This window comes from Vigna angularis, chromosome 6, assembly GCF_016808095.1.
Source record: "Vigna angularis cultivar LongXiaoDou No.4 chromosome 6, ASM1680809v1, whole genome shotgun sequence".
Lineage (NCBI taxonomy): Eukaryota > Viridiplantae > Streptophyta > Magnoliopsida > Fabales > Fabaceae > Vigna > Vigna angularis.
In genome coordinates this window covers 25,874,401-25,888,495 of record NC_068975.1, presented here as the reverse complement: position 1 = coordinate 25,888,495, position 14,095 = coordinate 25,874,401, and the positions used below count along the sequence as shown (strand labels likewise).

Sequence of the window (14,095 nt, the reverse complement as noted above, 5' to 3'; positions counted from 1 at the left end):
TTGACTTCTCTGTATAATTTGAGAAAATTTCAAGGAGTGTGTGAAGAAAAAAATAGTATGAAAAAGTTATAAAATTTAGGTTTAACTTTTATTTTCTTGTTTTTACTCACTATATTTAAAACCATTCATTTTTTAAGTCTTGTGTATGCACGGTATGTCTAATATTTTCAATATTCATAAATTTGGATGGTGGAAATTAAAAAGGACTAAAAATTATTAAAACAATTTTGTGAAAACAAAAAAAAAATACATTTTAAACTAAAAGATGAAATTTATATAACCATAAGAAAACATATGAAGTTAAAATGGGAATTCCTTTATTTAACATATTATATTGAACCAACAATCTCTCACTCTCATTGACATCTCATTGTGCTAGAAAGATAGCCTAAAACGTGTAATAAATAGTTTTGAAACATAACTAAAATAATTCAATAAAAGGAAAATATTTTGGTTATGACAAAAGTGTCTATTTAATATGATAAAAGGAAAATGGTTTGATTATGACAAAAGTAAAAGGTACAAAAGTTTCTCTTTTAAGTTGGATAACATTACAAAGACACGAAAAAGAAGACTGAAAAAACAATTGAGGAATTGATATCAATTAATATTTTAATTACAATAATGCAACATAAGATATCAATTTATGTGTAGATTGGTGGGTTGAGTTTAGTGATGATAAGGATGAAACATTATTCTTCGTTCTGTGTGAAGCATCAAAATTTCAGAAGAGGGATCAATCAATCTACTTTGGATTTGGCCATTTTTATATAACTACATATATAACAAATATTACGGTAATAGATTTGAAATATGAATCTGTTTTATCTTTAGATATTGGAAATCTTCAAGATATAGAAACGGATGTGACAAGCAAATGGAAAAATGGAGTGAATCTGGTAAAATCTTTGGCTATCTATCTCTTTTATTCAAAGTTAAGTAGAGATATTCTGAAATTGAACTTGACAAATTGGGATGTGAATGAGATTAAGATGGGCCTACAGCTATTAAAGCAAGGTAGCAGAATTGACTGAGCACTTAAATGTGTCTGAAGCAGAATACACTACGATCTTCTCCACCCAAAGTACAGAGAGAAGAAAGAGAGAAGGATCAAAAAATAGAACTAGCTACAAAGAAAAAGAAAAAAAGACAATGTGAGAAGGAATAAACCAAAAACTTCCTCCAAGGACCCCACATCGATCAAGGTGCTTCAGTAGCTTAACAACAGTTGAACAGCCGTTGCAATAATTAGATACAACTTCAAAACAAAAAATAAAGCAAAGAAGAAACAAATATGATAAGGTCTTTATCAGGTTAAAAAAAATTGGGCTAAATTAGCTCAACTTCAGATCTTAATTCACCCTTCACTCTTGTTGGATTCTGTTCAGCATTTCGTATACAGCTGCAGCTATCTCGTCCACTGATCCCAGCTTGCAATCTTCTTCAACCTTCAACAACATTTTCAAAACATCAGCACTCACAGAGACATATGTACCACGTATCATAATGTTTTTTACAACATTGCTTTCACTTTGAAAGTGAAATTAGGTAGCACAAACCTTGACGTTGAGAGAATAGAGGACAATTTCCTCGGTTGTGGTAACGTTTAGGTGCAAGATTGTGAGACGCATGCCATGCAAACTAGATACTATTTTCAAGAGCTGCTTTGGTCGTTTCTTGGATCTTATTTTGAGATTTGCATGGCTCTCTACCATTGTCACTTCTATGTCAGCAATGCCAGACTGAACCTCGCCCTTTTGGTCACTCATGGCTGCAGAGTTATCACAGCCACCACTGGGACTTGTTGAGTACTGAGGAAATGAGAAAAACTCAGAAAAGGGTACCTCAGGTTTCCCCTCTTTCTCTTTCTGAGCACCGAGAAATTGCAGCCTCTGCTCAAGCTCCTTCACAAAGTTTATAGCACCCCCAATAATAGATGCTTGATCACCCTGCATTTCCAATGAATCGAATCGAATCAAAACAGAAACACTTTAACCATGATGTTTAGCAGCTTAAAAAACAACGCAAACTTAAAGACATTAAATTGAAGATTTCCCTTTGAAGAAAGTGAAAAGCAGAAGCATTTTTTAGTACCCTTTGGACGTAAGATTCAGGCATTAGAGCGCGAAGAACAGAGAGGTACTCGTTCATCTGCTTCCTTCTGTTGCGTTCTACAGCAATGTGGGTCATTCTCTGGTTCTCAATCTCTTCCTTATTCTTCCTGCTTTTGGTTCTGCGGCGTTTGGGGCGAGCTGGGGTAGAAACTGAAGTATCTAAGTTGTTCTGCGTGTTGCTGGTTTCTGAAGAAGGAGGATTTGATGCATTGATGGTGTGAGGCAACAAAGAGGGAGGAGAAGAGTTCCATTCTCCATAGGAGTAATTCTCTGTTTGGTTGTCAAGAAAAGTGACAGAAGCTTGGTCTTCTTTTTCAAGGGTGAAATCTCCATAACCCAAGTTGGCTGCAGCAGCTTCTAACAAGTTGTTGTAGCTGTATAGGTCTTTGATTGCACAGCCAAACGGGTCCTGGGGTTGGGGATACACTACTGCTTCTAGAGCCATGCCTCTCTCTCCCTCAGATAAACACATGCAAAAATTTTTGATGTGGGTGCCCTGAAACAAGAACAAGATGAAGAAGATGGAGATGGAAAATAGCAAGTTGCATGCTATTGAGAAGTGTTTTTGAGCTTTTAAAGGCTTGAAGACACAAAATGGACAGTGCTTTGCACGTGAAATAGAGAGAACACCTATGTGTTAGGACTTTACAGTAGCCAAAAACAAGAACAAAATTGAACCAGACACTCCTCTTTTCTGATGCATATTTTACTATACAGTATTGCTTACAATTAATTATAAACTATACACTTAAAATATTAAAAAAAAAGTTAACTTTTTAATATATTTCAGAGACAATGACAGAGATAAATTTAAAATGATGTATTAAATAATGTGTATTCTTTGGGGTTGAAGTACAAACAATAAATACCTTTGTGTATCATATATATAGAAGCCAACACAACTTTGAACAAGAATAGGAACAATAAAGAATTTTTTTGGAGAGCATGGAACAATAAGGATTAGAGTTTAGACTTCAGAGAGTACAAAAACTTTCATATTATTTCAGAAACTTCCTCTTCTAAGTGAAGACTATACACAAAATAATCATTATATATTTATACATATATTGCATTTTCTAGTGTTCACATTATAGTATGAGACTCGACACTATATTATTTGAGGTTTTCCGATAATAGACATTAAGAAAATTTGTTATTAATATAAGAAATAAAGAAATTATTTTTAATTTAAAATCTTAAAATACTTTTGTTTATTTTACTCGTTTTTATCGCTGAAATTTTATAATAATATTTTTTTAAGAGTTATATATCTTCTACAAATATTTTAGTTATTTAATATCAAAATATATATATATATATATATATATATATAAAAGACATTCAATTCTAAAACTTATGATAATGATAACACATTTATGAATCATTCATCTTGTATATTGTTCATTTTATTCATTTTTACTAATGATATTTTTAAATCACTTTGAATTCTTAAAAATGTTATAAATTCAAGAAAATTTTTGATAAAATATTATAAATACACCCTAACCAAAGTCTTTTTGATAAAATTTTAAAAAGAATAAATTTTTAAAATATAAATTAATTTATATAGAAATTTAAGTATAAAGTTATGTGTTTTACGTAACATCCCAAAAATACAGCAATAAACTATATAATAGAATAATTACATTAAATAAAATATCGATTCAGTCTTACACTAAAGAAAGCGTGCGGTTCTGGCTGAACGGCAATTTCAGAAAGAGTTACAATTTAAACTACACGATCAGTACAAGTTTGACCGAACGGTTTACAAAAAGAATTACCGAACGGTCAATCTTAACAAAAGGGAGGGTGATCGAACGACCACCATATACTAACTAAACTATACTACTAACCGAACGTTCTACGGTTCGGCCTTAACTTCAACTTCTACGAGATTCTCTTCCTCCAAATTTTCTTCTTCTAGCGCATCTACCAATAGCGTGTTCGCTTCTGCTCACATCCACACGGATGATCATTGCAACGACAAGACACGACAGAAAAACAAAGGGTAAGCTTATGTAATTTAATATCATGCATCAACATACATTTCAAACCATTCAACAAACAAGGTTCATTTCATCAAACATATCATACGAAGCCTATTACTAGACTGACTGTCCGGACTGTATGAAATCTGTGTAGCTACAGGCGTTCGTGCACCCGGGTAATGTAGTAACTGGGATGCCCTCAATAGCTGCCACCCGAGGTTAGCCCTATATGTCCAAAGTACCCCTAAGAACTAGGACCTCCTACCGTTCCCACACATGACCTACCCTCCTCTACGTGAAGACGAGTACTCACGGAACATCAGGATGAACAGCCAGCTTAGCATACCCACAGTCATACTTCACCAATTCAAATATTCATACATGAGTCGTTCCTCCCCGGAACGCTCGTCCATAAAACACAACCTTTCCATATCACATTTTCTTCATATTTCACTAATACATATCTCATTTAATCACCTCGTATAAAGATTCATGAGGATTACAAATAACGAACGTTCAACCCGAACTTTAAACTAGGCCGAACACATAGAGCGAGACCGAGAGACCTTCAAATTTGAGAGTGGATTTAGATCAAGGGTTGACATCGGTTTTAAGAAAGATAACGAGCACAATAATATATTCCAAGAAACGAATGGAACGAACGTCGGTTTCCAACGTTGATCCAGTTAGAGGAACCGACTCTTGAGAACTCTATCTGAACATCAAACGACCAGACTAAGAACAAGGACTCCAGAGTGAAACCAATGGATAATAATATTTCAAGGTATGAACAATGATACTTAGAATGGTCTTATAGGAAGAAACCGAACACTTATGAGTACTTAGTTTAGTTGAATTTAGTATCAAGAATTCAATTGACAGTCAAAGACTAGACACTATAGTGAGCAAACCCTAGAGGGCTTGAACGAACGCTCACATAAAGAAATTTAGTTTAAGGAAATAGAACGATTACCTGGTGTAAAACCAAACACTTGCTTAGGACGAACACTTGGTATAAGACCAGGTGCTACTAACGGATATAAAAGAAGATGGATAATTATGCCAAGATACTATTGAAGTATTATTTAAGAATACTAAAATATTTCATAGCAGGATATCAAGACGGAACTATGCTTGGCCGAACGCTCAAGCACAGAAGTTTGAAGTGTAGACGCTCGTCCTCTACTAGGATTCTTCCCAAATGAAAGAATCCACTACTAACCAAATTCACTATAAAACCGAACGGTTAAGGACCATTCAGTAACGAACGTTACTTTCTTAGGGGAAATTTCTTATCAGAATTAATATTATTCAAATTCAGTTCTTAACATATAGTTTCACACCTTTATACATTCATACCATAATCAATGTTTCATATCTCATGCCACCAAATCAAAGAATTTTCATACATTTCATGCATCATAACATAGCACAATCATTTTTCATATCAAATCAAGTCAACGATCGTTCATGCAACACATAGTCATATGAATTAAATTAATGAGCTTCCCTTACCTCTAGCGTGAACGAGCGTACTAAATATAGGATGCGGTTTGTCTGACTATAATTCCTTCTACCCTCAACGCTTAATCAACTCTTCAAACTAAAATAAATAACAGACAACCAGAATTTGCTCAGGCAAGAAGACAGCATGCAACCAAAACTTGAGTGGCATGTATCAGAGAACGAACGGCTAGAATACGAGTGAACTTACCAGTTCAGAACTTGAAATGGTTCGGTTTAAAATGAAGCTCGGGACGCCGGTGATGCTTCTACGGTGCCTGAATGATGATCGGAGGAGAGAAATGGTGAGATTTCTTAGAGAGAAGGTAGAGTTTCTAGTGAGAAGGAGGAGAAAATGAAAAGTTCAGAGTTTGGGAAAGAGGGTGCATGCAGAGGAGAGTGGGACGACAGTTTCAGAAACAATCATTTTCTTCCCACGTCCAAACGAGTGTCCGCTCTACTGCTGACACCTGTCTTCCACTATCTGATTTCAGAATCCTAGTTACTTGACACCTGGCGTACACGCAGAGGGTTTTGGGTGCATTTTAATGACTCTGACAGGATGGGTTTTGGGTGCGTTTTAATGACTTTGACAGGAGAAGTTTTGGGTGCGTTTTAATGAGGCCTGACATTTTACATTAAATAAAGATGGATGAGATTAGAAGCATATATTTGGATTGTAAGTTATATTAGAATCAACTCCATACAGATGACAGGTTAATTTATATCTCCTCTCATTATTCTAATAATTTTCTTAACTTTTATTGTAAAATTATTGTAAAAATCATCACCAGTAAACTCTCCTGCAAAATATTCCATCAATTTGTAAACTTCAATATGTTTCATGTCACATTGTCACTAGTACAATAAAGGTATACTGCCTCGGTCATTTTCACTTATAGACACCAGTTCTACGACCAGTGCATATTCAAACGAGGTAAAAAGAATGAATTTTTTGACTCGGTTCTGAACCGAATCAAAAGGATTCAGATTCTAACTCGGTTCAGAGACAACCGAGGCAGTAAAGTTTTTTAATTTTTTTTATTTTCAACCGAGATCAGTGTTGTTATGTTTGTTTATTCTCTTTGTGGTTAAACTTCTTTCTCTTTTCTGCAATTTTCTTCATCCATGTCTTTGGACAAAATTACTTTCACAAACAAACTCAGATGTCTAAGAAGGGGGAACATGAAGCAGAGACAGCAGACGGGAGATCCAAACCAAAATCAGAGATCCAAACCAAAAATAAAAAATCAGAGATCCATTTTGACATCCACCTGCAAAGAAACAGAACCAAAAACCAAAAATCAAAAACCAAAAAACGCAGAAAAGGGTTTCCGCCATTGCAGCCGCCGTCACGGGCTGTCTCGCCACCCGTCGCGGGCTCCTGCCGCACTGTCGCGAGCTCCCTCGCCACGCCGTCGAGATCTCTCTCGCCTCGCCGCGCCGTCGAGATCTCTCTCGCCTCGCCGCGCTGTCGGAGCTCTCTCGCCTGGCCGCACCGTCGCGAGCCGTCTCGCCTGGCCGCACCGTCTCACCTCGCCGCACCTTCGCGAGATCTGTCCTCGTCGCACCGTCGCCGCATCGTCTCATCTCGTCACCGTCAACGCCTCGTCTCGTCAGATCTCGTCTCGTCTCGCCTCGCCGCACCGTCTCGTCTCGTCACTGTCACCGCCTCGTCTCGTCAGATCTCGTCTCGTCTCGCCTCGCCGCACCGTCCTGGGGATGCAGAGGGAGAAGTCATCTGGTGAGAGAATGATGGAGTTGAGGGAGAGGGGACTGGAGAATGGGAGGGGTTGCAGGAGAGGAGGGAGGGGATGAGGGAAAGTGAAACGTGAAATGGGAAATGAAACATTTAGAGTAGAAGTGGCTCACTGAAAATGTGCAACACATTACGCCTCGGTTCTGTTATTAACCGAGGTCGTAGCTTTTTTTTCCCTGCTTTACTGGAAAACGTGCAGGTTTTTGTGCCTCGGTCCTGCATCAACCGAAGCAGTATCAGATCCTTATGTCTCGGTCTTTCATTAACCGGTGTCGTAAACGTTTTATGCCTCGGTTTTAATAAGTACCGAGTTAGTATCTTGCTTTAGGCACCGGACTTATGGCAACTGAGGCATATTCTTTATAAATATTTACGAAACTGTCACCGCGCTTTTATACGCTTCGATTTCGCTTAAACCGAAGCGTATATTGCGATTTCTAATTTTTTTTTTACTAGTGTGTAATGTTTGCATTCAATAACTTTAGTGGTAGATTTATATATTAAGATTCATGATTTTTTTTATTTCTTTATATCTCTAACTGTTGATATTAATTAGATTTTTTTATTTTTTATTTTATTACTTAAAATAAAATAACAATAAAAATGCTTTTTCTTTTGTCAAAAATAACCGCAAATCAAAAGAGACGTAAAACAATGTTCCATCCCTGCTAAAAAAGACATAAAAAATAAGTAAAAGTTTAACTCTTTTGTAGATTTTTTAATGATATTTTTTAAAACATCTTAAATTTAATTAATATTTAACTTTTATTTGTGTTATTGCAGTATGTAATCCATTTTGTTTGTACCTGTAATAACTAGGTGAACAATACTTTTTTATTTTTATCTTATGAGATTAATGATAAAGATATTTTAAAATAAATATTAAAATATTAGTAAAAGTGTAATTAGTTATGTATATTTACATAAAAAAACTAAATTAGAATTAGAATAGCTCAGGTGTCAAATGTTCACAAGAAAGCTTCATATTTACTATTCACTGCATTGACTCTCCAACAGTTCAGACACAGATAGTTGCTTTATCGGAAAAATCAAATTTCAAAAAACAAAAAAACAATGAGAAAATCTAAAGAAATTATATAATATATTTGATCTTATTAAATATACTAATCAAGTGATTGATAATGACTGAATGATCAATGTATTATTAATATATATATATATATATATATATATATATATATATATATATTAAAAAAATGTTGATTGATTTTGCATGTGTATTTTCATTAGTTAGTGCTTATATTAATTTTACTTTTTAATCAGACATATGTATCATCAAATGCATAGTATATTTTACTGATTACTGCATTATATTGAGGGCTAATGCTAATTAATTTATTATTATTTTTTTAAAAAAACCATTTTAGAATAAGTGAACATCAGTCAAGATAAAAGATACAGTGTAAACCAAGTTTGAAAGGATTTTCTCAAAATTTTATGTTTTATTTTAAACTTAAAATTAAAATGTGGTAAGATAAAATGAAACACATATTTAACGAGAAACACATACAGGTATAGATTCTTTTACTAATATTATCAATTTTGTATCTTATAAAACATATAAGTTAGTTTTTTATATTAACTTATAACTTATATTTTTTATTTATTTTAAGTTGAATTAATTTATCATTCTCTCCTTTATTTTGCATATAGCGTTGTTATTATTAGCTAGCTATATGGTATATTTTGTTAAAACTTAAACCTAGTAATATAATTAGTTTGATTCGAAGTTTTATGTACACTTTAAATATTTTTTAAAATGTGTATATGAAATGTTAAGAATTGCACAACTTTTATTTTTTATTTTATTTTAATATTATAAAACTGTTTATAACTAATTTTATTATTATGTACTTTCTTAATCACAATTTAATTATAATTAAATATTAACTCTAGTTAATTTTTTATTTTTTGAAAATTATTATTTGATTATGAAACCGTAAGGGAAAGAAATAAATCATTAATTCGAATGCTCCATACAAATAACTAATTTTTATCAATAAAAAAATAGTGAATGTATTGTAAATTATATTGTATAAAATTGTTTTCTAAATGAAATAAATAAAAGTTTGTCATTTGAATTATTTTATAATCCAAAATATTGATATAACCAATTATTCAAAATATCAGTAAAACATCAATCAAATTTATATACAAAGAATTTACCTTATTCAAATCTAAAAGTTTAAAATAAGACATCTATAAATTTTATTTTCAATATTGCTCAACTTTCTTAATCTACTCAATGTAGAGACATTTGAATTTTCAATTTTCAACCAAACTTATTATTACACATTCAAATAATAAGGTGTATATATCAATATAAAGGTTAGGTGGATGCATTATTTTCATTTAACATTAAACCATTAATGTGAGAGAAAGAGACAAATAAGAAATTGTTTGTAGTGCATTAGTAAACAAGTACAAGGTACTGGTTAAAAATAAAATAACATTCTGTGATATAATTTAAAAATTTAGCTTTTCAAGTAATTGAAAATTAAAATATATTAAAATAATTAAAATAAACGAAAGAAAATAAAAACGGCACGTGAATACCCCTTGCAAAAACAAAGAATTTAATTTTACCTGGTTCTGATGGGTATCCTTCACTACAATGTTCCAACAACCCACCAAAATCCAAAAACAACAGAAGAGGATAATAGGGTGCGCGTGGTTGTCAAGGAGCGTTGAGAGCCTCAAGTTCGGAGAGGTGTGAGCACACGTAAAGCGAGGAGCGTGAAGAAAGTTGAAAGACAAAAAGAGGAAGAAGTTCGTGATTTGGTAATAAGACGGTCGGAAATAGGAGAAACAGAGCACAAAGGCGAAAATGCAAAGAAGAAAAGAAAAGCTGATGCAGTCAGACAGAGATTCTTGCATTGCAAAGCTGAGAGAAAAAGGGTTAAGAACTTTGTCCACACTTTCACCGTCAGAAACTTGCAGAGAATCCATGTGCTTCAAAACTAACGTGAACAAACAATTTTTCCAAAATACCAAAGGGATTCCATTTGCAAACTCATTTCAGCAAAATTCAGACTCAACGTTTGTCCATAGATTTATGCTGTTGCCACAGATTTCAAATTAAAACAGACATTTAACTATGAATTTATATTTTTTCTTTTTCATTTTTCTTAAATGTCACCTTGCTTTATAGTACTACAATGTAACAGTATTATAGTCATTCTTTTGATCCAAGTTATGCTCTGTTTTGTTTTGGTACCAGTTAGATTTTTTTTCTGAATGTTTTAAGTTAAAACTTCTTGAATGTGATGACTGAGAAATGTTATAGTTTTATAGATTCATTATTCAGAATAGCATATTGAAAAGACTGTAGAAGGCAAGCTATATTCAATAATGGGTTAGGACAAATTCTAAGGGTAAGAATACATTAGTTTTAAAACTTAATATATTTGCACTAATATAATATAATATAATATAATATTGTAATACAGATTCTAAGGGTAAGAATTATATTAAAGGTCTTTATCATTCATTATTTTTAAATAAACTCAAGATAAACATTGTTATAACTTTTAACATATTAGTTATATTCACATTTTAAAATTCATCAATTGTTAAATAAACTTTTATTAAAAATATAAAAACACCTCAAATTATAAAAATTACACTTAAAAATGTACCATAGGACTGAACGGCCCTAGATGATAGGTAGAGACTAAGCGGCTTAAAGTTGTAAAATACCACGAATAGAGCAAAAATTTGACACACCCATTTGAATGGTCCACCCATCACCCGAAAGTGGCAAGACGACCCATACTGATAATTAATTCTTCTTAGAAACAAAGTTAAAGGTAAGTACTGATTAGTAGGTTGAGATTGAGCTGTAATTAAGGTTTTACTAATCTCAAGCTCATCTTGACAACTATAAATAAAAGTAAAAGATAAGAGGTAGGTGATTGCGTGCATTTAAGACTATTATTTTGACCTATACAAATTATTTGCTGACTTAAGCATTGGAGTGTCTTTGGCTGGTAACTCGGTCGATTGGAGTGAAGACAAAGACAAAGTGAAGATACAATTATCCAAATGACGTTGGAGAGGAGATTGTGAAAGTGTTTAAAGTTATTTGACCCTACACCCGAAACAAATAAATTATATCTATTATAAAAAAAATATAAATAAATATGTAAAACATTAAATCACTTGTAATGCTCTTTATGAATAAAAACAAAATTAACTACTTTATATCATAATGATTTCTCTAAAAAAACATAAGAAATTTTGAATTATATATGCTTATAAAAATGTATACATTGACACGTTGTCCTATAAAACTCAAAAGAATCACTTATTGATCAAAAAATCATGACAAACCAAAGTAGAATTACTTCCAACCAAAGTTTTCGAAAGTCTCTCCTCTAAAAATGTTTCAAAACATAAATAACCTCGTGAATTTGGCATATTCATTCGATCTTAGTTTAAAAATATCAACACATTTAGTTAAACCGAACAACTATAAGTTGCACCATCAATATTCATCTTAAGTCAATTAACATGTACGAGACTCGTCATATTATATCTGTAAATGAAACTATCATACATTCCCTAGTTTTAATATTAAAATTCTTTAGTACAAAAAAATCAAAAACATTATTATTCATGTACTTCTCATATTTATGTTCATCCATACACACAAAGTCCTTACTATTACATAATATGAAAATTGTAGACCCTACTGCCACGTACTCATTATTGATTGAATGATTCACAATTACTATTACATAATATAGGTATATATGTTGTACAAAACCCTTTTCATCAACAACTAAATTTGTAAGATAAACTAAAGGAATAGTCCAAAACATTGACTATTATAATTACTATTACAACAATAATTTAACATTAATCATGTGTTAAGCAGCTTGTCAGATGTGTGGATTATCATAATTATATTGATAATGGTGAAGATGCTTCTAACAAAGGATGCTTTAGCTAATAAGAAATTTCGCAACACATACAGTATTCGTCACTTAAGTGGGACCTCTTTATTACTTTTCAACAATTGCAGTTGTGTTAATTACTATTAATTGGTGGATATAATTAACAACATCAATTAGAACTCAATCAGTACCTTGTCGTGGTAGTTCTCGTTATAAAAAAAAATAATATACTTTGACAACATTTTAACATTATATCTACGTCTCATGTTGTGATTGGTCTATATTGGTGTTTATTATTATTATTATTGATTGTGGAGAAATTTTGGACCAATCACAGAATGACACGTAAATGATGTTAAATTATTGTCAAAGTATCATTACATAAATGTGATTAGTTTACTCAAGGTAGGATTATTATCTATGATATTTTTTATTTTTAAGATAGTATTAGGAATAACAAAAATATTTGTACTCACATATATTTTTTACGAATAGTTCATATCTACTATGACAATTAGTATTCGTGAGAATTTATTATTTGTGAATAGCATATATTTTAATAATAGGTGTCATAATACTAGTTACGAATATCTATTATTTAAAATAATTAAATTAATTTATATTTTATTAAGTTAAATTTAATTAAAATTAAATTAATTTATATTTTATTAAGTTAAATTTAATTAAAGTTAAATTAAATTTATACTATATTTACTTTTTGTAATTTTATGTTAAAAATTTATAAAATATCTTTTTTAGTATTGGTGGATTTTACAATATTTGTGAATATTTTTTAAATAGTTATTTAATTGATAATTAGACTAATAATGTACAAATTTTTTTATTATAGATTAAATAATGGATAAATATTATCTATGTTCGATCCCAACAATTTTCACCTCTACAATTTCTAAAATACATTTTTTCTCATCTCGAAATATATATAAACATCTTATCGAGCTAGGTATTTCATAATGCTGTAACACTAATTTGAAATGGTAAGGTGATAAACCTTACTGGGATATATTTTGACTTTTTTTATAGCAAAAAAAGATACACTCTGACTTTAATGGTCTTTCTTCATCGTCACATTGGCTAACCAGTTTACTCTATCTCTCAAATAAAATGGGTCTTCCGAACTTTTTGGTCCCTCGTCATACCAATTCATTTTTCTTTGAACTTTCTTCCTATCGCCAGTAATTAGCATGACTAATCAAGATCTACATTTTGCAAATCTTGGACTTTCAATGCAACCATATCACCATTGACAATAAAATACAATCAAGTATAGCTTTACATTGATTTGGGTCAAAATGTACAAATTTTGGTGCACATAATCAACTCAGGACTGATTTGTACTTTGTTTATATCTTCCACCTCCTATGGATGCTAGCTAATTAAGTTCATTCTAGCTAATTAAGTTCTTTCTAGCTTTAAATCAAAAGTTGCATGTGACTCTCATATGCCTCTAGACCAAATTTCTTCCTTCCAGCTTTCAAAAATGGACTAAATTCCTTAGTGTATTTGTTTGTCAACCCACCAACTCTTCCATTTTTCATCTTCACGCCTAAGTGAGAGATCATCAAAAGTTAGACTAAACAATAACGTAGTTTTCTTTCAATACATTTTTAATTTTACTTGAAAAAATTAGATTCTCCTTTTTTTGTGAAAGTCTTAGAAACCTTTTTTTTCTTCTGAGAAACATACAATTTCAAAAAAAAAAAAAACATGAAGTTACACTTTTCCAACTCTAAGACTCTCCAAAAACTAAACATTTTCTTGGCCAATGTCAAAGTACTGAGGTGAAACCCA

At 31.8% G+C, this 14,095-nt stretch overlaps 1 protein-coding gene across 1 annotated transcript; it reads right to left on the bottom strand.

The window, feature by feature from the left end:
• Positions 1–897: 897 nt before the first annotated feature.
• Positions 898–2,797, bottom strand: LOC108342087 (transcription factor bHLH94). The gene is made up of 3 exons (XM_017579793.2): positions 2,095–2,797; positions 1,560–1,949; positions 898–1,448 (listed from the first exon to the last, which is right to left on the bottom strand). Exons 1-3 carry the CDS (start codon positions 2,584–2,586, stop codon positions 1,365–1,367), a joined length of 966 nt encoding a protein of 321 aa, XP_017435282.1. The 5' UTR covers positions 2,587–2,797; the 3' UTR covers positions 898–1,364.
• Positions 2,798–14,095: the final 11,298 nt, after the last annotated feature.